The sequence below is a fragment of the Antrostomus carolinensis genome, unplaced genomic scaffold (genome assembly GCF_000700745.2).
Source record: "Antrostomus carolinensis isolate BGI_N321 unplaced genomic scaffold, ASM70074v2 scaffold22748, whole genome shotgun sequence".
NCBI classification, from domain to species: domain Eukaryota; kingdom Metazoa; phylum Chordata; class Aves; order Caprimulgiformes; family Caprimulgidae; genus Antrostomus; species Antrostomus carolinensis.
This window is the reverse complement of record NW_010333958.1, coordinates 1-27801: the sequence shown is the minus strand read 5'-3', so window position 1 is coordinate 27801 and position 27801 is coordinate 1. Positions and strand designations below refer to the sequence as shown.

Genomic DNA, 27801 nt, shown 5'->3' with positions numbered 1-27801 from the left:
GACCTTCTAATCTTTTTTGAAACTCTGTATTAATGCTGCCCAATGAGGATGATTTTTGTGTACCACAGTTGAATGTGCCATCGTCTAGCACACCAGCACATCTGAGTTGAAGCAAGAGCATTTAAAAAGTCATCGTCTGAAAAGGTTTAGATGAAGTCACTGTCCCGGGTGTGACTGTTTGCTGGAGTCATCCTCTAGACTCCCCTGATGTTCAATTTGGATCATCTGTACCACCCAGGGTGGAGGTAGGAGGCTTCTGAACAGCATTCCCAAGAGATACTAAACAGCATGCAGGTCAAGTAAACAAATCAACAAAACAGAGAGATGGAAGAATTAAAAACAAGAAGCTAAGAAAAGCTTTGGAAAAAAATTCTGGGTTGTGATCTTCTGATTCAATGTGTGGTAGTGTAGCCTAAAGTAATTTCTCACCAGGCATGTAAAACATATAGCTCATGCCTGGAATTCCAATTGGCATCACTCTTGCTATAGAAAATTTTTCTGGTGTCTACAGCTTATGTTGCTAAACCAGCCCAGTGGGTCCAGCCCCTGGCATTGACAGTGGTGGACTCCCACATATTACCTCCAAGGTTACCCTGTATTTCAGACAATACTTATTATTATGCTTGACCCCTGGCTGTGTGGATGTGGAGCCTCATATTTCAAATATCAGTCCTAAAGAAGAGTTTGAATAATGGTAATTATATTACTCATTGATTTCATATCAGTAAGAGATTATTTTGTTAACCTTTATGTAAAATGGTCACCCATAATGCTATTTAGAATGTGAAGATAAAGTAATATAGCTATTTATGAGCACTTTGAAATACGGCTTCTGAATTAATACTAACAATAAGTCTCAAACCCCCCAGGCATGCATTTGTAAGAACTGAACTACAGTTAGTTGTGCTAACTTCTTTGCTCAAAATCTGTATCTCTTGGAAGGTGAAATATACAACAGTGACTAAAAAGATCTGTAAACAATAAAGCCTTTTACCTTTATTTTTTATTTCTTTGGATAAAGCGCTGGGTTGCCCTTGTGCTTGAATAGTCTTTAGATTATCTAGTCTGCCTCCTGGAAATGCACATAAAAGCTAGCTGGTTTAGAAGACCATCATCTTGACACACATATTTTATGCACCAAGAACCCTGCAGGGATCATGAGGCCAGAGAGATCTGCCTCTGTGCGCTGACAGAAGTCTTAAAAAACAAGTGTAAGCTGTGCTCGGGCCATAACCTGCCCAGTGCCCTGAGGCTGCACCACAGGGCTTTGAAATAGCTGGAGCTTAGACTCTTATGCCACGAGAATGATTTCTTTCCCCATTAAACAATGTTTGAGGAAATCAATACAACTCAAGGGAAGCCACAGGCTGCAGTAACTTTGGAAAATGTATGTTTTCATAATGATGGCATTTTATGGTGGATAAATTACTAACCTCTACCAATAACTTTATTGTGTGGTATCTTCTAAGCTGCCTTGAGATTTTTTTTTCAACTATATTATAAATTCAATTTTGAGGGGTATAGATATTTCTATTTTAGGCTGAGCAAACCTTTCAGGTGGAAAGATCTAAAATAAAAATCTATTTCAACAGGAACTTTGCCTGCCCATATTTCACTAGGTATTACTAAGGAAGTACAATAATATTTAAGCAAATACAACATTCAAAGCAGAGGCTATTTTGCTACTTATATTATTTATATAGCAACATAAATATGGAGTTCTACCTGTTTTCTTTGAGAAACAAAATGACAGATTTCAAGCTTTAAAATATTTTACTCTAAAAGTTAGTGACACAAGCACTATGTCCCTTCATAAAAGTATGTGATTTTAAACTTGGAACACAAACCAGCTACATTAAAACTGCCCTTACATATTAGCATACGTAATTAATGATTGCATAGAGCCTAATCATTCAAAATTTCATCATCAAAAGAAAAATGTTGATTAAGTATTAAATTAATAAAAAGGAAATGGAACATCTCCTGCAGTTTATACAGTGGTTCCACAGCACTAACAGCACTGGAAGTTACTTAGAAAGTTACTAACATGCTTTATACCTCTAGTTCCCCAATTCTAATTCTTTCTACAGTTGTGGTAACTATAAGTCCCTGTTACTAGTGGTTGCTCCTAGTTAGTGTGAAATGATGGAACCCCTCTCCTATGAGGATAGGCTGAGGGAGTTGGGGCTGTTCAGCCTGGAGAAGAGAAGGTTCAAGGGAGATGTTCTAGAGACCTTCCAGTACCTGAAGGGGGCCTATAAGAAAGAAGGAGACAATTTTTTTATCAGGGCCTGTAGTGACAGGACAAGGGGCAATGGTTTTCAACTGAAAGAGGGGAGATTTAGACTAGATACAAGGAAGAAATTTTTTACAATGAGGGTGGTGAAACCCTGGCACAGGTTGCCCAGAGAGGTGGTAGAAGCCCCATTCCTGGAAACATACATGGTCAGGCTGGATGAGGCTCTGAGCAACCTGATCTGGTGGAAGGTGTCCCTGCTCACTGCAGGGGGGGTTGGACTAGATGGCCTTTAAAGGTCCCTTCCAGCCCAAACCAGTCTATGATTCTATGACTTAATTTCATCACGTTCTTAGGGAGTATTTTTTACTACTCAATATTTGAATAAGACTTGGGTACCTAAGCATGGATAAAATCTTCTGGAATCTATAAGCAGAAGTTGAGTTTAATAATTTTTTTTTTCCCAATCCCATAATCTTCTGGCATCCTACACTACAAATAATTTTCTAAGGATCAAAGTTATCCAACATGCAGGGTCCTGCACTGCATTTAGGGAGACACGGGATCTGTTCCTGATCCTACCAATGACCTTGATGAATATCCATGCTTTGGCTCCTTGTGTATAAGCCATGAGTAATGTTTACTTGACTTTATAAAATACCTTGACACTGAGGAATGAAAATGATCATATAAGCCAGGTCCAAAGGATAGAGGCACCTCTGTAAACTTCAGAGCAGCTAAAACATATTATTCCTGTAGACAACAATTATGTGCATGAGTGTAGGGATTCTGGAGGATGGAGAGGGCAAGGGAGGCCAATGCTCTGTGGAGGAAATGGTGACTCCTGGGGTGGGTAGGCATGAGGAAAGGGCCAGTTTTGGCAAGCAAGGCTCAGTCACAAATAAGCTTGGGATCCAACAGCCCAGTGAGCCACTCCAATGGCTGATATGATTCTTCAGGATGTGAAAAATTATGAAGTGTTATAACCTTCCAATCAGTGTTGATAGAAAACTGTTGAGAAAATAAAGTCTGATTAATACAATCAAACTACTACTGACAGGATCAAAGGTCATGTCAATATTATAAACTGTGTAATTAAGAAAATAACTTCAGACTAATATGGATCAAAACTGGGGGTTTTGGTTTGGTTTTGTTTTGTTTAATTTTTTATTTTTATTTAAAGTAAATATTTTAAAGAGTAAACCACTGCCCAAAGTATTCAATGTCTTGAATACTGAAGTGAAAACTGGGAAATTAGACATGACTCTGGAAGACATCCTCGGAAAAGCCCATGCTTTGCTCCAGCATCCTCTGGGCTTCAGTGATGATTATTTTGGGTGGAATCCATAAGATTTAGTATTTCCTTCTTTTCTATCCATTCCCCTTTCCTATTTCTGCCTGTAGCAAGATTTGAGATAAACTGAGTGTATTGTGGTAACTGGTAAAAAAGGAGGTCATTCCCCCAAAAGTGACTATACAAAGTCCTTGATAGAATTATAACAAAGTCCAAACCCCTTTCTTCTCAAAGATTGTTTCATGAGAAGCTCATGCCCTTTCCAAATAACCTTGTTACAGAAGGGATTTTTAGAATATTTATATTGTGCTTTCTGTATGTTTATGCCCTTTTTCCAAATTTAATATGCTTTAGATCTTACATTTCTATTGTGTTTCTTTTTTTTAAACTTCCAAACTCTAGCATGAATTTTTATGTTTGCTGTGAAACAAGCAAGCTGGCCTGAGGTCTCAAATGTCATTCACTAGGAACAAAGTTCTATTTACACTACAAGCTTTCTAGACCCATTCATTTCTATTGAAATTAATATAATACCTCCACTAAATAAAAGACACGCCGTGAATATTATTCCACAAATTGCTGTTAGCTGCCTGCTTTTTTTCATACACTGTTTCTAAAAGGCTTTTTCATGCTGTGAATTTAAAGACAGCATTTAAGATGTCATTATGGCATGTCTATAGCTACCATTAAGGTCCTTATAATGGATTCAGAAATGATGAACGTAGAAGGTGCATGTGTCTCAGTCAGACATGACATTAACGTTTTTATGGCAGATGCACTGGCACACTTTCAATCAACATCAGAGGATAATTTTGCTGTGGAAAATGCTACAGGTAATTTTGGTTACTCTAAGAGGTTCTGAGAATAAAGAAATTTAAAGATCTCAGTAAGTACTTTGAGAGCAGCAATACATTAATATTTATTATAAAATCTACTGAGCAATGAACATGAAATCTGATCATGTAAAAGATTTTAACATACAACGAACAAAAAATTATCAATTAGCATGTCTCAGTCAGAATCAAGAGGCTGGTTTAATCTATAACAACTTATTTTAAATGCTTACAATGCAGTCCACATGACAAATAGCATAATTTTAACTTTTATTCATCATTTATTATTCATTGTGAACGGATCATAAAACTTATGATAGGACTCAAGACTTGTCTTTACATTCTGACCTGGGCTGTTTTTCTTCATCAGGTCCCTGGACATCTGCAGGGCTCTCCTGACCTGGCTGGGCTGTACACATGTGCAAAGGTCACCACCAACAGACCACAGCTGAAGATGTAGTTAGAAAAGAGCTCAACTTCAGAAGCTTTAACCTACATCATGAAACCACCTATGAAACACATTGTTATTGACAAACTGGAAAATGTTCAGGGAAATTTTAAAGGGTAATGGTGAAAATGAACAGCAAAAGACTATGGCCCCAAGTTAATCAGACAGAGACGCACAGCCAGGATGCAAGATGAAAGTAATTGTGTGGTGTGTTGGTAAGAGTCACATCCAGACTCGTTATAGAGAACTGGCTTTGCTCCCCTGGGATCCACTAACTCTGGGATAGTCTTTCCATATGGCAAAAACTCCACTTCTCAGTAAGAAAAAACAGGATCACGCCCTGAGCTGTGCTAATGTTCCATGTATCCTTCCCCAGCCAGTGTCCCTACAACTCACAAGGGCCAAGAGGCACCACGAAAATACTTTATTAAAATGGGAATGCCAGGTTTTTAATTACCTAAATAACCAAACCCACTTAATAACACAAAACAACACATGCTCAAGCCTAGGAAACACACTATTTTCTTCTGATGAAGACTCTTACTACTAAGCCTTTCTGATAATCAGACTAGCCTTTTGCAGTGTGCAGCAGCCTGAGAAATTACTTAAGAACAGAGCACAGCTTGGACTGGCAAAGCTTCCTGCAATTCCTCTACCCGTCTATCAACATGCAATGATTTAAAAAAAATATAAAAAAATATATATAGGGATATCTATATATAGGGATAATTTATGGTTGTTTATTTTATGCAAGCTCAAAATATCTATATGGAAGAAGAAAATACTTTTCTGTGTTTAAGGTATGTTTAAGGTATTTAGTAATTTCATTACACTGAGAAATTCTCACGCACTTTTACCACCAAAAATTCATTTAAATTATTAAGGTTGTGTGGAAATTTAAACACTTCCTGACATTCCTCCAAAACAACAGTCACTGTAATGGTAAGGTGGTTTCTTTATAAAAAGTAATACAGTCTCCCTGTAGCTAAAGAAAGCTTAGAGAAAATGGGATTTAAATACACAGGGTGTAAATACACACTCCTTTCCCGACCACAACACGGTTCAAGCCTAAATTGCAGACATGGAGTTTATCAGAATAGCACTCCAGAAGATCAGCAAAGGACAGGAGACAAAAAAACCTCCTTTACAAAGGGATGGAACAGAAATATGTGTGCAGATCATTCAATGCACGTGCGAAGAAATGCATGGAAACCAATTATTTAATCTATTCTGTCTGCAAGAAAAAGTAACGTTGATCATCTGTGAAAGATGGTGAGGAAAAGGCAGCATGGCAACATTGATCTTACGAGAGAACTGCCAAGGCATCCAAAAAAAGAATTCCACAAATGGCAATGGTAGATTAAATACTTTTGCTTAATATGGTTCCAAAAACTGCCCCCACACTTTTAAAGAAACAGGACTAAATGATATATACACTGCTAGAACCAGCAGACAATTTAACAGATTGATTTAGACTGAAGAGAGTTTTGTCTCTGGCACCTTGCTGCAGGGAGAATATGAAGGGATGATCGTCATGATATAAACCACATACTAAATTCTAGTGATGAAATACTATAAAAACATGATGTCTTCAAAGAAAGAATGTCAGTGGGTTATTTCCAGCAAAATTTGCCGAAGATCTTAGAAAGTATGCATGATTTTATTATGACATTTTCTGAAAAACCAAAAGGAAAAAAAAGTGTTTCCAGGTACAAAGACAGAATTAAGCTCACCAACAGTAAAATCAGAATAAAGGTCACTAGGTTAAGTGGCTGGTGTTTGAGATGATAGAAAGCCATAACAAGGTTCTATAAGCAGAAAATACCATCTCATTTGATTTTTGACTATTTCCAAGAAAAAATGGACAACAGAGAATATTAGTATCATATTTTCTCACATTACAGGCTACATCTTACCAGTACTCCAGCTATCCTAAATAGTACTATATTGAAAGTTTGATCCTTAGAAATAATAATATTGATATTATTTAATACTAGAATTTCTGTCTTTAACTGATATTTCTTCTAACTATCATAATACTTGTCTAAAAAAAAAACTTGAAAACCTATAATTTTCTTTTGTTGGAATGGATTAATCATTATTATACTGGTATAGTTGACTTAAAAAGAAAAAAAAAATTAAAATCACAGAGAGTTCCAAATCAGACATTTAAAAAAATGTTTTCTTTCCCTGTCTGCTCAAGTTTAGGCAGGGAAGCCTTCACAGTACTGCCCTCAGTCCCATGGTCGCTGGTACTGACTGTTATTTTGGCAGCATGCCTCCCAGGAAGACCAGCTCTGATTAGACTACTCGTGGAGGAGAATCTTATGAAAAAAGAGTAAAAACGTCAGAATAAAGTTCAAAAGCAGAGAAAGATACATCTAATCTTTGCCCTTGTATACCCTGCTGTGCACAACACCCTCTTTGTTGATCAACAAAAAACACATTAAAACATCCAGGACTGGGCCCAAAATACTAATGTGAATAACGGCTGTTAAGATGACTAACACTTTTATTACATATTCAGAATTGAACACTTTGGCCAGAAACGGAGCCAGAATAAACCAGAGTAGCCTCGCTGGAAGTTAATGGAACTATAATGAATTACATCAATTGAGAATTCAGAGTATTATTCTGGGACAGCTTACTGGTGAAATACACAAAACAAAGCAAAAGACTAATTGCATGCTGTGCATGAACACAGTCATTTTAAATTGTACTTCCTGAAAAGGCAGATAAGTAATATCATTACCTGAGAGACACCTGGAATCCTTCTTACCATATTTTTTTTTTTCTAGTAAAAGCTTACATAGTAATTTTGTACTTTTTCAAAACAAATATCAAAAGGGTTTACAGTTGATTCTTCTTTTCCTTCTCCACAAGCTCTGAATTAGGAAGGAAAAAAAGCACCACCATGACTATTCTGTAAAACACTCAGTTTTAACTCATTAACACACCATACGTATCCCAGAATATGGCATTCTATTTGATATAATAAATCTTTCCTAACCCTGGAAAAGTCAAGCAGAGTTGTATGGCCAGACCAGTTTGAGGAGGACATTCCCAGATGCTATGACGGGCTCCAAGACCACGCAGCTAGCTGGTCCCCAGATCGCTGTTAGCCTGCATGGTTGTGTATCAAGGCAGCCATTTCAGAGCCTCTTGTTTTTGTCCCATAAAAAAGGGAAATGTTATGTACCTTCACGATTTAGTCTCAGTAGCCTTTACGACAAAAACACCTGTTATTCTCGCTAAAACTATTTTTACTAATAACAAGAAGTGTGTTGATCTTATTATCCAAGGATATCTAAGGAAAAGAAAGCCACTCTCTCTTTACCAGAAACTGCTTTCAGAATCTTTCCTACCATAAATCACTGTGTGAGTTTAGTGGCTCAAAGCGCTGCTTTCTCCTAGACAAGGATTTTAAAGTTCCTCAGACTCATGTGCAGCAAAAGGATGATTTATCCCGAGATGTGGCCAGGAATTAAATTGTCAGTGTATTTCTGTATGGCAAGAGCAGCAGCACCGACCCAGCCTGAGCGATCGGGAGACATGGGCAGTTCACTCTCAGACACCAGACTTCTGGAAGGAAGGGCTTGTTTGTTGTTTTGCCTTCCAGTTTCCTACCCCAGACACAGGATATAGATACCCAGCACAGGTCAGGGTTAATACACTGTCACCGAGATAAGGGTCAAGACTGACTGAACCAATGGCTACTGTTAACAAATGTGATTTCACTTTTCTCCTGTACCAGAGGATTTTTAGCAAGCCACATTAAAGAGAGGGGGATGAAGTGGGAAATAGCTTACACTCACCTAAAAGCAGTGCTGCTTTTACTTGTCTAACATCCTATTTTCTAAAAAAAAAGAGAAAAAAAAAAGGAAATGCAACTTGATCTGCCCTTTACTCTTAAACCTCCTTGCTGCAGAAAGGCAGAGCAGCACAGAGTGAAACAGGCACAGTTCCTTTCTTCCAGCTTGTAAAAGAGCTACAAAATCCCTAATCTCTACCACACATTTATACCTTGTCTTCCACCAGAAGACAGGAACTGAGGGTTCTCCCTTTGCTCTGCTATGTCACATCTGCCCCAGACGGTGCAGTCTCCCTCTGCCCACTCCTTTCCTTCCAGCTGAACAGAGACCTGCTGACAGACAGTCTACTTGCCCAGGGACAACTTACCAGCAAGTTATTTTAAGGCAATTTTGCATTGTTCATGCAGAGAAAATGCTCCTCAGGAGGCCATAGACACAACCTTGCTAGGGCTGAAGCTTTCAAAAGCTATTTAAAACAACATATTTTAACCGTAAAATATAAACATCTCCCAAAAGAGGCTGCTTATCTGGATGGTCAGTACAGTCTTCAAAGAACAGAGAAACATTCGCAGAGTTGGCCTTTCTCTGCACATAAAAGTAACTTCAATCCCCTGAACATCACCCAAACCTCACAAGCAAGGCATACACTGAGGGATGATATACCACTTACAATGGGATGACTATTTCTTCTATCCATAGTTATCCTGTCTTGAGGGATAAGCAGGGAAGCAATAAATCATCTCCTCTCCTTAGCTCTCCTAAGCTTAATGACTACCTCCTCAAAGGCCCAGTATGAGGTGGACAAGACTCTCCTTCTCTCAGGATGCAGTGGGAATTGTGCTCGTTCCCAAAGTAATGTATTATTTCCCACCTATTATTTTTCCCAGATTATCAACATTTAATCATGCTACCAAGCCCATCAGGAAGTTCTCAGACATTTAAACAGCTTTTTGATGTTTGCATGCCTAGAAATAAGTTCTTTTTCCACTACACAGTTCCTGAACCAACTGTTGTGACCAAGTAAAGAATAAACCATCAGTAAGTAGTTCAATACCTCAGAAAGTAATATAATTCACTCACACATGTGCACAAATGTAAGGCCAATCACAGTTTTGACCTTGCTGATGCTTTCTGAAAATGACTGACATCAAATGTCATGGTCCCAATATCTTTAGGATACCCTGAAAGCACTCATAGCCCTTAAAAATTCCCCAGTGAAAATCTTCTAATCTCTGCCTTGTTTCACAAGCAGGAGGCTCCTGACATGAGTCTTTCTTCCTCCTTTAGGGGGAAGAGGAGGGGCAGGCGCTGATCTCTTCTCTCTGGCCACCAACAAATGCCAGGAGCAGAGGAAATGGCAGGAAGATGTGCCAGGGGAGGTTGAGGTTGGACATGAGGAAAAGGCTCTTGAGGCAGAGGGTGGTGGAGCACTGCAACAGGCTCCCCAGGGAGTTGCTCATGGCACCAAGCCTGACAAGATTCCAGAAGCACTTGGACAACACCCTCAGACACATGGTCTGAATGTTGGGATTGTCCTACGCTAGGGCAAGAGTTGGATTTGATGATGCTTGTGGGTCCCTTCCAACTCACAACATACGATGATTCTATGATAGGACTCATGATAGAGATCTGACTTTACCTTTGGTCTGAGGTAGTCAATGTCATCAGCTTGCAATAATTGGGGTTTGCTGCTCAGTGTAATGGTTAGCTGTGCAACACCTTTCATTTCTTTCTCCAAAAAAATCAGTTTAGACGCAGGAAGGTGGGAAATTGAAGATCATATTTCCATCATTTACAACCCACGTCCACCTCTGATTACAGGGAAAAGACAGATGTATTCATGTCACAAGTGACAAAAACCTTCATCAGGTGCTTGGTGGCTAGAAGCACTTTTTACATCTCCCTAAAAGCTCTAAGCCTCAACTGTTTCTTCAAAATATGAACTAGAAATTCCAGAAATAAAACAACTCTCTTCCTCATTTTGATGAAAAGATAAAACATGTTCATAGGAGAAGCTTCATCTGCAAAAGTTAAGTGCACAACAGGAGCTTATCCCTCCTAGGCACCCAGCAAGAATGTGTATTTAATTTTCAGCTGTATCTTGATGGCAACTTGTACTTGTTTCGTGATTTGTTAATATTCTCAGAGCTTACAAACACTTGGCAGAACACACTCCTAAATTTCATGGGTTAATGACGTGGTTTTAAACATGAGGAGACATAAAAAACAACAAAGTAAAATAAAAATAGGCCACATAATATTCAATTGAATGACAGCACAGTGTAGTGATTGAAAACTCATTTAATCTAAAGGTCCAGCTGCTTTTTATATCCATCCAAAAATTACCAAGTTTCTCCTCTTCTCCATAATTCATTGTTAGAAGCGGAGCTGCTCTGTCTCTGTCAGTTCAGTGTTATACACAGGCTCAAAGACTTAGCTATCAAACAGTCCATACAGAAGTCCAAATATAGAAGCAACAGTAGCTATGTATGTCCAAAGTGATGGTGTTTCAACAGCCAAAATTACCAAAAAGCTAAGTAGACATTTGCCTAATTTACCATCACCCATCCCCTGTGACTAAATCAACAGCTACAGGCATTCTATTAGATCAGCAGTAAAGTAACCTCTTCCTGTGCTGTTTCCTCAAAAATTCACCATTCATACTTTTTTCTCCTTTCTCCTCTATTCACCCCCAAACCTTTTGACTTTCTTGCATGGAGGATACTCTTCAGTGCTGTTCCTCCTCTGCTTGTGAGGTATGTGTCATATTTCCTTTGACCCCCATGGCTGCATACTTGCATTCTTTTGCAGTAAGCCAACTGGCCACTTCAGTAATGCCTGAAAATCCACCACTTCATTCTTATGTGCAACTCTAACACAGCAAGACAAGAGTCTCAACTGATACAAGTCATTAATAAATCACCACCCAGTTACCTGAGCATCTGGCTCTAATAATTCAACCAGAATCCTAAGGTTGATGGTTAAGTTGGGTGCTGTATCCCCACGATAACTCACCTGTTAAAGAGTATAAACGTATTTCAAGGAATAGGGCTAAACTATGCCAATGAGAATTTTACTTCTAAAATCAATGTAGGGGACAATATTTGAGCTGACCTTTTTGCTGAGCAGAACTGAAATCAAAACAGATATAATTTACAAGCAGCTTCAAGAGGAGAACAACAGTGAACGTATTTTTCACCTCCTGCATAAAGGCTCATTTCTCATGGAGCAGCCACATAAACAAGCAGCAGTGTTTTGTAGGGAGGTTTATTAAGCACACCTTGCTACACCATTTAAAACAAGTGAGCACTGGGAATTGTGACTCAGATTTGCTGTTGTCAAGTGAGGAAATAGGGGAACCGAGTCTTTGGGCAGCCTACAATCAGTCTCAGTTAAAGCAAACTGTGAGTAAGTGACAGACCTTCGCCAAGGAACAAGTAATGAACTGAACGCTCTTAATGATAATTTGAACCAAGGAGCAGTGTTTGAATAAGCTGTGGATGAGGATCCATCTTTGGATACAGGTGAAAGCTGATGCCAAACAATTAATGTAAGTGATATTTCACAGCAAATGGAGAAGCAGGCGATTTTTGTCAAACGAAAGCCTTTGTTACTAAGCTTTGCTTAGCACTAGGACTAAACAGTGGTTCACAAAATGCAGCTGCTGGGGAAAAACAGCATTTCCATGAGATTTTTCCAAGGTTGCCTGTGGGGTTCTTCACTTTGAATGCTCCCTTCTTACTGCACACAATCTATCAGTTAAAGCCTCTGTCATATAATGCTATATATGCTGTTTCAAATACAGAGGTATACATTTTGCTATCTGCTTGGCATATACTGATCAATAATACAAGAAACCACCATCTCACTTCTCAGAGATGTGCCCCAAATCATCTTCCTTTTACTGGGAGACAAATTCCTTCCATGTCTCCTGGGCCATAGAGTGACTTCAGGGAAGTGACTAAGTGTTTTTACAACGTGCTTTCTCTCTTCACCTCTTAAAGAAAAAAACATAGAGCAGTGAAGCTTTCACCTTCATTAAGATTCTGAAAGTCTCGTTTGAAATTAAAGATTGCATATAACATGTTTTGATGGTCTCAGCAGGAGTGATGAGCTACTAGTGAACAATATAGTTAATGATACTGTTCCTAAACCAGACCAAGTTTTATGTGTAACTAAAGAAGTTAATATTTGGTGAGGGTGTAATGAAGTAAACTACTTTCAAATAGGGAACAGACAGCAGCTTTCTTTTGCATTTAAGGTTTTGCATATCTGCTTTTAAATTGCTTTAATGTTTTCAGCAAATGAGCTACATTCACAATACATGGAAATGGTAGAACAAAATTAAAATAACCTTAGGCAACTGAGAGTGCCCAGAATGCCAACATCACCCTTATGCAAGAACTCCTGGAGGTTACAGACAGGTTAACCCCTTTGTTTCACACAGTGTTTCTCAACTCCTACTCCAAAGCCTTCCAATTGCCTGGCTTACATGTTTCCCAGGAAAGGTCTTAAGGAAATTGCTGGCAATCAGATACTCATGACCTGACCCTTCGCTCCCAGGAACTTCAGTAATGAGTATCCTTGTGAGAATCCAACTCATGGCTATAGATTAAAGACCTATTTTTTTCCTGACTGAGACAACAGCTCACAGTATGGTTGATTCCAAACAAGCACTGCTTTTGCCATATTGAATTGGAGACAGTCCCAGTTTGCAGGAGCAGCAGATGGAAATCCAAGGACAGGACTGTAGAAGCAAAAACAGTAGTTCAGCCAGGTAAATAGACCTGGAACACCCAAAGCCTCAGCTGCTGGAGCAGAGCTGAGCTTAGCAGCCAAAGCACTGCTGAGAGATGTACTCCTACCAGCTGAGTTTATTTCTCCATTTGAAACCAATAGGTTCCTTACAGAGACAAAAATTAATTTAATGACAGGGCTTTAGGCAAAAGATGGTGCATGGTGAGAGAAGGATGAAGAAAAAAAAAATGAATGCATTGGCAAGTATAAAAACTACACAAAATGCTCCTTTGAGTTGCAAAAAGGTAGTGATGGTGGTGAATACAAACCGGTATTTTACCATCAAAAGCGTATATAACAGGGATTTGTGCAGGATCAGCAGTTTTGTCTAATTATCTACAGGCTTCCAATCTGAGGAAGAAGTTACATCAAGATAAAACACTGGTGTTAAACGCAGCTTCATGTTAAGTTTAGTCTCTCCTTATTTTCCTGCATTATACATTTTTCCACCAAGTTCCCCCTCCCCAATTTACATTTACTGTTCTCCCCTCTCAGGCCATACTGAACAGAGCAGCCTGCCCTGCAGAAGTGTGAGCATAAGAGATTTGAGATTTTTGGTCTTGCTTGAATTGGTTACATGCAATCACTTTCCAAGATGTTGATTGATTAATTGATGAAATCATGGAGGTTACTTTGGTCATTCTTGAAACATGAGAAATGCACCAATGAGGTGCTTATCCACTTTTGTGCTAAGAAAGGTTAAGATTTTTACTAAATAAAAAATAAACTTTCCTCTCAAACTAAAAAAAGGAATGCCCTGGCAGTAAAGCAGGAGGCATTTGAAATCAGCAAAGTAAACTGATTTACTGCCATGGACATCAATACTGCTGACTAATTTGTTTTGGTTGTGTGTTTCAAAGGATTGAGGCAGTTCTTTGGTAAGAGAAGCTAAGAAATACTGTTATGAAATAAATGGCAATTTTAAATTTTATACCTTTTTAATATACTCCAAAATACTGGTACATATATAAACATATGCTAATGTAACATTTTTCACTTTAATTATGCTAATTGTGGCCACAGTTTATATCTATACAAAGGGCTAAGTCCTATATTTTAATCCCCATTCCTTTAAAAAAGACACTTAAAAATGGCTATCCATTTTAATTTATATTTAAATTTCCAAATGTATGTACAAATTTCTAGAACAATGGGTACTGAGCAGCAAACTGAGCATCCAGATTTTGTTTGTATGAAAAGAGCGATAGTATATCTTTTTACAAGCTGACAGAATTGGTAATGAGTTACAAATAAGCTATTAATTTTTATAAGCTACAAGGGAAGAAAAGGTTAGCAGCTTGACTACAGGGTTATCTTCTTGGGAAAGGTGAATTACTAGGTGTAAATTTGTGAAGAATACAAAATAAGGTCCCAGTGATTTCAGTAGGCTGATGATTAGACTCAGGTGATCAAGATCACACCTACTAACTGCTGTCTCACAGGAATATCAGAAAAACTGTCACTGGGTAAAGACTTGTGAACCGGGAATGAAAAGTGCAGAAAGACTAATCCATATCTGACAATGCTTTTATTTAAATCTACCCTTTTTAAAGAAAATGTAGATCTTTAGCTTCTAAACCAGGGGAGTTATATTCAGGATGCACAGACCCATAAAATTATATCTGAACATATAGCTTTTTATCTGAACATATAGGTAGAAAATTAATCTAACCACAGTAAAAATGATTCTGTTTCAGAATATATACTAAAAAAATCCTAGAGAGTGGGTTCTGCACCTGTCTTCCTATATATATGTAAAGCTCTGAACCTCATTAACTGCCATTTTGCTCTTTACAGAGGGTGATCAGCTGTCATGTTATATGTGTCATACCAGAGTAAAATAAATCAAACATATAAACAATTCTGTAAATAAAATGAGGTTTTTGCAAGCACAAGGAAATACATTCTCTCTGTGTTGCAGATAATCTCCACCTAACTAAAACCAGCAGAAGACAGAGTTTACAATACTTTTGATTTGGCATTATATCTTTTGTTCCCTTTAATCTATACAGCAAGTCAAAAAACTAATAAGATGCTGCTGACAGCTCCAGTTTTGAAAATGTCTCTCCTCCATCAGGTCACATGTGAGTAAGCTGTCTTTCAGAGTGTGTAACTTAACGTTTGATCTCCTTGAACACAGGCTTTGTAAACTGATAGCTTCTTTATGAGATCATTTGGCCTGCTGTACGTAAAGGAGTAAAAATCAACAAGCTCAGGTTAATCTTTAAAAACAAGCAGAATATGGCAAAACATACTACACAGAGCGGAGTAATAATTACAGACTTTATTTGTTTATTGTCTCTGAATTATTTTAAAGCCATTGTTTCCCTTCTTAGTTTTACAAACATCTAATATCTTACATTAAACTTGTCTGTGATGTATGTAGTGTTACGCAGACTGAGGAACAGGGCCCTGGAAGGCAGCCTTTCATCCTAAAGATGAAAAGGAACTTCTCAGCTTTCCAGTACAATGCTCAAAAAAACCTGCTTTACAAGAAATCTAGCATCATGACAAATGATTTCTGTGGAATTTGAGTATCAATTAGAGCTATCATTTAGGGTTTCTATTAATTAAAGCAAATTTTTTTTCTAATACAGTTTTATCACCTCACCCTCAATATCTTTTAGATTGATGTATGTGCTGTTTTAAGGATAAAAGGACAAAGGACAAATAGTAAAGTGATTTTATGACAGCACCTATTACTTGAGATGGACATAAATAATGCAAATACCCAGCAAGACATGGCTATTTTCACCTGGAAAGAAGAGGAGAGAAGGAGGGAAAAAGATAAAAAAAAAACCCCAAACTACAAAAACTCATGAAGGGAATATTACATTCATGACTTTTAGTTCCCAAAGCAAAGGAACTTTCTTCTTACTGAAAGGCTTTTTAAAGGATTAAAAGAAAATAAATTCCTTTTCTGTTCTTACTTTATATAGTGTGAGGATTTTTACATTTCTTTACATGTGAGCTATGTTTCCAATCAAGTACTCACTTGGTTTGAAGAAACAAAAAAGGGCTACAGGAAAAAAACCCAAACAGGGAAACCAACTCTTCTAGCAAAGACCTACCAGACTCAGTGTGAAGTTTAGTTGAGAAAATTTCAAGTTAAAAACAAGGATGCAAGCTTTAACCTGGAAAAGTAATAAAACAAAGAAACAACCATAGCTTACAGTGCAATCTTTAGCAACCCAGCTTTTAACCAAGATAGGCTGATTGCTTGAATGAGACATTGTAATACAGATGAGAAGTAATTAAGAGAATTATTACAGTGCATGTTACACAGCTGGCCAGAGTAAAGGTCTTTCCAGCATTTTGTCAGAGAGAAAACTACATTCAAAATTCAGAAGTGGAAGCTTGTTGCTGTGCCAAAAAAAGAAAAAAAAAGAAAAAAAAAAGAAAAGTGTGGGTAAACAGCAGTGTAAACTTTTGATCGTTTGAGACACTACTAGCCATGACAAAACACACATGAAACATGAAATTTAAGAAGACAACCTACAAAACATTCATCTTAAAGTGAGAAGAGCTGTTATAAAATGGGCAACAGCCACAGGTTTCAAGTCATGCCAGCAAAACTTAGTTTGAATGTACTGCTCACTGAACGCAAGACTCTAGTCTGCAAGAATCTGCAGTATCCGGGCTTTGTTGGTTGCCACTGATATGCAGCCTATTCAATAGCTGGAGATAAGAGCTTTTATCCTAATGTTCAGGATTATAGAAACTTGCTATCAGTGTCCCTGCAGGAACCATTTTTCTCAAGAACCAATACTTCTCTTTGATGAAAGGATACTTCTCCAAGAGCTGATACTGCTAAACCCAAGATCAACTCCTCTAAAGTACGCCCATATTTCCAAGAGGGAAGAGAATACCAATGCATTGTGTTATTTGCATGTGGATTGTTTTATTTGTTTTCAATATACCATGAAGTATACTTAAATATTTTTATGCCTTTTCCTCCTCTCTGAATTATATGTCTATATAAAACCATCCAGACACCAAAAGCAAATACCTAGCTTTGTAAACAAGCACAAGAAAACTTTCATAACAAATAGTGTGAACTGAACACAAAATAAAAAATTCCCATTAAATTATACCTGATTATTATTTACACTAAAAGCACTTAAACCATAGCACTCACCATAAAGGAAAATATCCTTAACTGGAGAGGGGGAAAAAAAAAAAAAGGAAAAAAATCCGAAAAAAACCCCTAGGAAAAGCAAAGCTCTGGCTATACCTTCTGGTGAACCAATTTATGACCTGCAACTCAAATAATTGTTTAGAGCAGGCATGTGGCATGAAGTTCATAATGAAACTGTGTGCTAGAGTGGTTTCACTGGCAGGTTTGTATAGATGAAAATAAAGCACTGTTGTTAGTGTATATTGCATTTGGTAATTTCTATGGTCCATAATACACGTATTGAAACGTATTTTGGTATAAGAATAATTATTGCTAGTTCTTTTATTTACAACAGATCCCAAAAGGACCATTATGCTGAATACTAAACAAATACATAGAGTCTGTGACTTAAAAGCACAAGTACAAACAAAAGTGTTAGAATGGGGATTACTCCAGAAAGGTTATTGATGACTGGTAGAAGTTTCCTATTTACCTGATAAGAAATTGTTCTTTAACTGTTTGTTGAAGGAGGATGAAACAGAGCAGGGCTGTTCATGACACTGCTCCAGCACCACTAATGCTATAGTTTCACAACTGATGAATTACATTCTCAACCAACGGGTGTTGAAATAGGTCTTCTGTAGTTCATGAAGAGGAGAAAACAAAGAAAGGCTCCCACTGAATTAGTGCTGTATTGTAGATGGTCAAGTTACAGGATTTTGTAAAGGAAACAAGTATCAGAACGTGCATACTCAGTGCAAAAGTGCCTTGACTCAAAGAATTTATGTCCAGCTCTTCTCTAATTACAGCCTGTTGGGTACACATGAAATTGGTGTGAAATATGAGCAAGAACAGAAGGAGGCTCTATATTTCCTCTATGTGTCCCATAGGAACAAGTTGGTACTCCACATAAATACAATGAGGATTTGTTATCTCTGCCTAATGCTGCTTAATACTTTCAGGCTCTCTAGTCATAGCAAAATCCAGCACATTGTGAAGAGAAGTAGAGGGAACATTAGAACTCCCCCAGACTGGGTACAAACACATAGATAGTTCCCTTCATTAGGGGGAAAACCTGTTTATTCCTAGAAGATAAAGGTACTGCTTCACTAATGGATTAGATGTTGATATATATATATTTTTTTTAACAACTGGAACTTTAAATTATTTGTTCCTCTTTGCATAGACATATTAAATCCAAAGAAAAAATATGAAATAATTTGCAATGTACATTACTCAACTATTTAAACTAGGTTTTTTTTTTAAGTGGCAGAAAAAAACACCCAGTATTCATGGAAGTGCGTTAAGATTGGAATTTCCAGCTTGGGCTGGAAATGATTCTAAAAGCAGAGACTAATAATTTAACTTAAATCTGAAAAAGACAATTACTTTGGTAATTTAAGCAGAGCTTTAATTACACTTCAAAAAATTTTACAGGTCACCAAGGAAATAAAGTTCCTTCATATGTAACATTTAGTAATAAGTGGATAATACTCCAACAAACATTTTAAATTTTATATTAGTCAATGCTGTTGCACCTAACCTGCAGTGTGCTCATTAGGTATTCTACTATTTTGATCAATCATCAAATTTAGTAATCTGCAAGAGTCTTACCAAAGCATAATTCCATTATAATTACAACATTGTTATTATATCACTTCACTGAATAAATTATTATATCACTTCACTGAATAAATGATGACTCATTTAGAGGCAACCACATTCAGCTACTTAACTTTTTATACTGAAGCATATTACAGTAAGAAAGTGTATGCAGAGGTATAAGTAGTTTTGATAATTTTCATAGCAATATTTAAAAGTAATACCTTATTAATCCCTCTTAGCGCAACATTAATAACAGGACTTTTAAAGGGACATGAAACATACTGATATTTGTGCTGTAAATACATTTGATCATGGCATCCAGTATAACACAGAGGGAAAGCAGTTTGGCAACTGCAAATGGTTTACAAGCATAAAATAATCAAGTTATGGGGAAAAAATGGATCAATATCAAGCTTCAGAAAAAAGAAATCTATAGAGAAAGAGGAATGACATTATTCCTTCAGATGAACCATTTCCAATTATAGCTTGATAAAAAAAAAAATAATTTAAGCCTGAAGTCAATTAAAAATGGCCAAATTCTAAACCTCCTTAAAATAAGCTTTAAAAGAGAAGTCTTTACAGATGGAACTTTAACTGCACAGCACAGTCAGGTGCTATTATAATAGGCGGAGTTTTTTTAATAACTTTGATCAAAGCTTATTAACCAGCAGCATCAAACCATCAGTGGTTTGGACTACACAAGATAACTAATTAAATTTAAAGGGCCATAGCCTCCTGAAGGCATAACATGTAATCCCCAAGGCAGGAACTTGAATGAAGGAGATGAGAATATTTGCATAGTAAACCAGTGGAAAATGGCAAGGTGCTTGCTCTTATTATTTTGGGTATTATAGCAAGTTGATTAGAACCAATTTTGAATCTGTCCTCATCATCAAACATACAGAAAAGTATGAACATTGAAAGTCTGAGGATTCATTTAATACAGAACATTTCCATACATGTGGCAAGAAACACAGGACTTAAAATTTAATTTAATCCTACAGGCCAGATCATAAGATCCTCCCATATCCCAAGGAGCAGCAACTTCCACCAATTTCAATGTGAAATATGACTAAAGAATTCATAGGCAAGAGAAAATAAAATAGAGAGAAAGTAAGCTGAATGTATGCTGGTGCCCAGTGGCCCTGTTTTGTCTACTGATAGCCATATATAATAGGATTGTAACTGAAAATAACAATAATAAATTGTAAAATAATTTCTTCCATTGCTTATCTCCCACCTGTTGTATTATCCTTTATACCTATTTCAGTATATAACATCTCTCCTTGCAGTTTTGTCATATACCTGGGAAAAGGAATAACCTTCTCTTCTCTGGTCGTCTTCCAGTTATGAGGGGATGGGATATTACCGTCCTCTGCCTTTGAGGGGATGGGATATTACCCTCATCTACCTTTGAGGGGATGGGATATTACCCTCATCTACCTTTGAGGGGATGGGATATTACCCTCATCTACCTTTCAAGCTCCTGGGAAGGAAGCAGAAAGGGTGAATGTTTATCCAATCCTCACTCCTGTTTTAAAAGCTTCCTGACATATGGACCATTACAGTATCTTTCAGTTAATAAAGGAGTTTCATTTGTATGGCAAAGACATGATTGCTAATCATGATATCAAATGATGTTTTCTTAGTCTGATAATCTTACTGTCAATTTAGGTCCCCTAGGAGAAAGCACTCAATAGCTAGAGTAAACAAAAACAGTAAAATTTAGCACTGAGTAGAAGAAAGAGGAATCAGTAACAGCTGGGTTGTGTTCTGGATCGTCCTTAAACAGAATAAGGGTTTCTGCATTCTAAAATGACAGAAACTTCTTGCATCGGTGTGGCGGCATCACGTTGAGTCACCAAGTCACTCTTGTGGGCTAAGAGAAATATAGACTGACAATTTCCAGCCAGTTGCCTGTTGGCAACAGAACATGAAAAGAACTACGGTCTTACTCAAATCAACATCTCTCTGTAATCTTTCCAAGTTTGCTTCCAGGTGCTTCTCATCTGTGTGTGTTTCAGTCTTTCTACTGTCAGAAGACCTAGAGGTCCCAACCAAAAATGATCCTAAAAATGCTAGACACCAGTCAAGCTAAACAAAATATCAGTCATTTGATTAGAGTTGAAGTGAAAGACGAGACACAACATGTGAGGGAGGAGTGAAACAATGAGACAGCACATCAGCAGCCTCAAGTGTGAGGTGCTTGCAAAGTTGCTGGAACTTTGTTGAAGTACCAGTAGTGAAAGCAACAACTATATCTGGTTTTGGTGGCTCAGATAGAATATTACCAACCCTGGAGTAAAGCAAGTAACAAAACAAACCAAAAGCAACCTCCCCCTGCTCCTAAGAAACATTCATATCTCCCCACTCATGAAGAACTGCTTAACAGTAGAGGATTTCCTTCCTGTCCTCCTTCCACAACAGAAACCCTCTCAAACAAGAGTTCACAGATATTTACAAGGACCTGGCACATCATATATAGCTGCTGTTTAAGCATTTCTTAAACTGCAGTGAAAGCAGGAGTTGTGTGCCTTTTTCAATCTCACATTCACAATCATAACCAATATGTCAAATAAATTTACCCTATGCCAATGGCATGATGGGCAGAGCTGTTATATAGAAAGACATACACAGTATTATTTCTAGAAGTTGTACTTCTCATCTATATCAGTTGTTTTCCTGAGTGCTTCACACTAAAATAGCTACTAATTACATTTTAATGTGTTCTTTTACAATACAAAGCATTAACTACATCAGTGTACAGATTAGAGACAAAAACCTACTATGTTTCAGTTGATTTTGGCAGTAAGCTATGAAGCAGAAACTGATGTCAAAAAGCAAACCATAAATCATATCTACAAATGGTACCATAATTGCCAAAACCTCTACATTTTTAGGTAAACTTTTAGCTTACAGTTTAACTGCTATTATAGGAAAAAGGCCTCTACACAAAATTAACCTGAAACTGAACAAATAAATGTACTTGCCTACTGTGCAGAGGTTGAAACCTACCTGATAGCCTTGCTGATTATTCACGCACAAATAAACCCATTTTTGTAGAAGACACAAGAAACGGTTTTATTCTGCAATTAATCTGCTGTTATGGAGGAGAAGCTGTCATAGCAACAGCTATTTGCAATGTTCAGCATAACATAAGTTGTGTATTTCTTTTAAGTTCATGCTTATAGGAACAAGATATAGTCTTTTTATTAAAAGCATGCCATCATGATTTCAATGCTGGCAGTGATGGACAGAACCCATCACAACCAGCTCCAAACTGTTCCAACAGTTAATTACCGTGTCAGGAATAATGTCCCACTTCTGTCTTTGTCTAGTGTTAAGTTACAATTATTCAAGTTCATTAAACACCGACTTCTGCTGGACAGAAAGACCATCTACAATGACATAATTTTGCAATGTAGTTTCCTTTAGACCATGTAAACAACAATTATTTAAGATCCTTCTCAGCATCCCTCTACTGTTATCACAACTTTACTCTCCTCAACTTGCTAACATTTACATTTTTCTTCAAATCTGGATGTCCAAACATGACATAGCACTGCATCAAGAAGCCAAATCATATCTCAACTCAAAATCATACCGTCCCTTTTGCTGTAACTTTTCAAATCTGCTTGTTTTCACATTCAGTGTATTCTTTGATTTCATTTTTATTTAATTTTAAATCATTGCTTCTTCAGAGAATGGCCTATATGTTCTTTAATTTCCAAAGTAGTCTTACTTACTAGACCAGTGGTTCCCTACCACGTGAGGCACTGGGAAGTTACAAACTGATGAGAGGTTAGACAGACACCAACTGAATGAACATGTCTAAGCCCAAACTGGTTCCTGAAAGGACAGGCAGGACAGTGCCACCTCCCTGAGAACCTGTGGAATATAGAGCAGAGTACAATGTCCGAGTAGCTCTTGGCTTTGTTAGATGGGTTCACTTGGGGAAGACGATGGCAATCCCTGGAGGTACCCAGCTTTATGTGGCAGAGGAGCTAGACAAAGCAAAGCTTGAGACATTGTTGATTTTGTCAAGTGAAGTGTAGCTCTCAAAGGACTGGAAATCATGGCATTACAGTGTGTTAGAATGCATACATTTTGTTTATAGTTGGCATAATACAAAATGCACATTGGTTTATATAAATTATCTTCAATTTCACACTCCATAGATTCAATGGCTGATATCTTTCTGTTTATATTTTGAGATAGACATATTACCTCATTTAAGAGTACATTTATCATGTGTTATGTTAATTTCTGTGTTCTAATTTCTTGAAAAAAATATGGTGAGCATGACATTTATGGAAGTAAGTCTATTACTTTACCATTTTTACCTTCATCAGCCAGCTGGTAATCCCATCACAAGACATGAGTACTTAGTTTTTAACTTCCAGTTTCTGCACCTTTACAAAGACTGTAATTAACCGGTCTTACTCTTTTCCTCAAAATTTTTCTTCATTGAGTGTTGTTTCAATATTTGCATCAGATCAACAACATACTGATATACCCATAACTCAATGTGACATTTAATTTACTTTTTCTTTTGGTAAATATTAGCAGCTTTTTTTTCAAATCCCCTGGAATGCCCTCAGTGCCCTGAAAATTCTAGAAGAAAAACAAATATTGGTGGTTAAGAAAAATCCTCAGCCAATTTTTTTAAACTCTGCAGTTCAACATATCCTGGCTGGCTAATTTTAAAATGTCTAGATTTCATAGCTGCTGCTTCATGTACCCCGTTTAGCTGCTAGAACAGAACTATGTTATGATGCAACCACACATAGTTTTCCCCTCTAAACACAAACCAAAAGCACTTACTGAACACTGCTGCTCTTCCAATTACTAGTGATTTTTTTATTATCGCACTTATAGGCCAATAACAGCTGCATATTTGTTCTCAACTGACTTGAAGACTTGTGTGGCTTTCTTCAGCCATTTCCAGCATTTCCTACTTTTTGTTTATGACAACCAACACAAGCTTCCTGCTCTTTAAATTTTGGACATGCACATATACAAATGCACACTTATTATGTTTATAACGTGTACATCCACACACCTGCCTTCATTTTCCTTCAAAGTAGTTTTTAAATTATGATCATCTCTTTCAATTGTGGCTTTCACCAATATCTACTAAAACATTCTCAAAGATCTTCTGTTTCCCATTGAGTCCTGCAACTCACACAATGACATTCCAAATCCAAAAGGAAAAGGAAATGTAATGTAGGACTAAGAAACAGGAAAACTAAGATAAGCAGAAAAAAATCCAAAATTATCTGTATTATCTTTTTATGCCTTACATTCCTTAATGATCGATGTAGCTATAAGCTTCATTATCTGTTCATGCCACTCACCCCTGAATCACTATCTTTTTCATAGAGATAATCCGCCTCAGACCCCTTCTTTGCCTGTGAAAATCCTAGAAACACCAAGATATTCACTTCCTATCTGTGCTTTTCCATTGTTCATGGCAAGAGAAAGCTGGGTACACAGGAAGAGTATCAAATGGCCTAAGTAATACTCATTATGCAGGTTCAAGAATGCCATTACCTTGAAAAACTTGTGTCTGTTTTCCAAATAATTAAATTTACAATCTTCATATTATTTGCAAATTTTGCAGTTGAAAGAACTCTCTAGTCATGACCAAAAGTCTGAGTATTTTATCCCTCAAAAGCAACAGAAAGCACACTTTTGTTTACAACTCAAATAAAAATACAATTGCTATTTTTTTTCCCCTGATAACATTGATGAGTCCAGTCCCTCATGACTGCCTGAGTAGGGTAGTGGGGATTTGCTTTAATTTTTAAATACATTATGTCTATCTCAAAACTCACTGAGCTAGTTAAGTCCTACCGAATCTAGCAAAAGAATCAACAGCTTCCACTTTTCCTTGCTTTTTCACTAAACATACTTCTCCCCACCTTAACTGAACTGACCACATGCCACTTGAAAGCAAAGATTTCTGAACTGAAGACCATAGTACAATACACAATGATTTCTTTCCATGATTGCAACTTACTCCATTTGTTTGAAGCTCTGTCTAGTATATATTACATCAGGAAGTCCTTAACAAACAGGCTTATATGAGTTTACAAAGCTAAATACCACTGGTATCAGAGTCTTGAACACTTCTGGTTCACAGTACACACTGTAAACTTTTGTAACAAGTTGTTGTCTTGATTACCTTTACCTATGGTGGAAATAAAAAGCTCCAGTGAGAGAACCCATAGCCAATTTACACACCTGAAGGAAAGTTTTTATATATATAAAACTATATGGCAAGTACCAATGTAGTTTTAAAACTCTGATAGCATGTCTGCTCCATACTCCTACTAGTTTCCAAATATGCCAAAATTTCTTATGATTCAGAGTTAAATATCTTGTGTTGTAGAATAGGCAGCTACTGTATCCCATACACTTTACAAGTCTCTAGTCCTGGAAAAATTAGTCAAATTAAGTTTCATGAGCATCTTCATGGGACCAAAAATTCACTGACAAATTTAAATTAATTCTGCTGTAAATACAAAACAAATTTTTATTCTGTTTATGCACAAAACCCTTCTTGTAGCTTTTTAAGCTATATTGAAAGCTATCTCCGCTTTTTAAGCACTACTGAAACTGTCAGGAACTACATTTTAGGTTTTAGCCATCACTGCATACACATCATGATTCCTGGAATTTAAAATGGAATTGTTGATGGTTCAGATACTGTTAGACTGTCGTTAGTTTTGCAAAGTATGTAATTTGTCATTTTGGAAGAAATGACAGTACCTTCACTGGTACACCATGCTTTTAAACTTCCTCTCTCTAATTTGAAAATGCCAGTGTTATAGTATGCTTCAAGGGAGACATTTTTAAGGCTCGCACGTTGGCTTGTCACAGAGCAATTTGTCAGGTAGTATTTTGTCTTCATTAAGGTTTATTCACATAAAGTGATTGGCCTGTCCATGATTTTCCCCAAAGACAATACATTCTGTCTTACCTGATGGTAACGAGACCTGTGCTAAATTTTCACTTTCCTCATCAGTGCTGCCATCATAGTCATTTTCTCTCGCTGTAGCCACCTCAGTGGTAGCTACACTATCCCTAGTAAAAAAGGAAAAAAAGGAAAAAAAGCATATATTTGCCATCTATTATTTCTGCAAATAATTTATAATTATTAGGCAATGCAAGCTGATACCCATCAACACAGAGTCCCCATGCTGAACAGCTTAGCTTATTCATATACAAGGACAGACAATAAATGCTAAGTTAAGATATAAAAAAGCAGGTTAAAAAATAGCAAACAAATTCAGGTGTGTTGTAGCACTACAACGATTCATCTTCTCTGGATAGTTTTGAAATAAAAAGCACATAAAAACATTTAGATATTTTTGTTTCCCGAAAGACAAAAGGAATGAAATAATTCAGGGAGAATGCATATGAAAGTACCACCTATGGAAATGGCAGAGACATACACTCTGATTGGAAAATCAACTGCAACCTAACAGGAAAAAGAAAAGGACAGATTCATTGAATATTTAGTTCTTGGCTACAGCATCCAAAGCAATATGCTACTTAGCCAAGAACTGTCACCCACTGTTAGGGCCAAAGAAACGGAAATCAGGGTAAACTAAACTATGTATCAGGTATGATACCAAGTAACCCAGGAAAATTAAGAAATACCTTGTACATTTGGCATCTGCTGCAGATTCTTTAGCTTCGTTCAACAACAACTGTAACTTTCTTATCTTTGCCTTCTTTTCATTCAGCACCAAAATAAACCGGTTATAAAGATCTGCTTCCAGTTCTTCTTTAGCTTCCACACATTTTTCCAGCCTACAATGTAAAATTTATGGTTAAACTATTTATTTTTAAAATGTGTTTCCTGGGAGAAAAGTCTGTAGTGAGGCCACCCTTCCTATTAGAGGAATCCCCATACCAAACCACACATGACTAGTCCTGCACCTTGAGTCTGAAACACCAGAAGAAGCCCTTTTGCCACAGAAAAGCATCATGAACTTCGCTATCAAGAGACGAAAGTTTCCAAGGGGAAAATCTTCTCTTCATGCTTTTTTGATAGGTTCTTGCACGCATGCATCTGAGACAACTAAGATTTAAACAGGCACGTGTTCTTCAGTTTCTATGCTGAATTCACCATAGTGGGCATACCTTAGCAGGATACCCGTAATGAGATTACAAATAGATATGATTAAGCTTGGCAGGTCCCAAATCTGGATCACACACTTTGACTTGAAATATATTTGAACAAAAAAAAAAAAAAAAAAACAACACAAAAAAATCACCCCCAAACCCCCCAATAAATAAGCAACTCCACTCCAACATGGGCTGAGATGACCACCTAACACTTTGGGCAACCAGGACAGCTCAATAACTCGTTCCTTGCAAGCACTCCCCAGCAGATGTGGGTGATACTGGTCAGGTCAGGCAGATCAGACTCTGCCTGGCCATTTTCCATCAACAGCCTTGTTGCCATCAACATGTCTTGATCTGGTAAGCTGGTAAGGCACAGAAACCAGTTCCTGGCAAAGCTCAACAGGACACTGCAATAACACCTGAAGGCAACTGTAATCCCTTACAGGCATTCAGACAAACACAGTGCTAGTAACTCCAGTGCTGCAGACCATTTCAAATTATACAGATACTTGCAGCCACC

The 27801-nt window shown here is 37.2% G+C and overlaps 1 protein-coding gene across 1 annotated transcript in view; it reads right to left on the bottom strand.

The window, feature by feature from the left end:
- The window catches only part of LOC104529687 (DNA repair protein XRCC4-like), a gene marked incomplete at its 5' end in the record, with an annotated part of 34781 nt that extends 7818 nt beyond the window's left edge, over nt 1-26963 (bottom strand). Inside the window, 2 exons of the mRNA XM_010174059.1 lie at nt 26128-26231; nt 26811-26963. Of these exons, the coding sequence (XP_010172361.1) occupies nt 26128-26231; nt 26811-26963 (257 nt within the window). The remainder of the gene's footprint in view (nt 1-26127; nt 26232-26810) is intronic.
- Nucleotides 26964-27801: the final 838 nt, after the last annotated feature.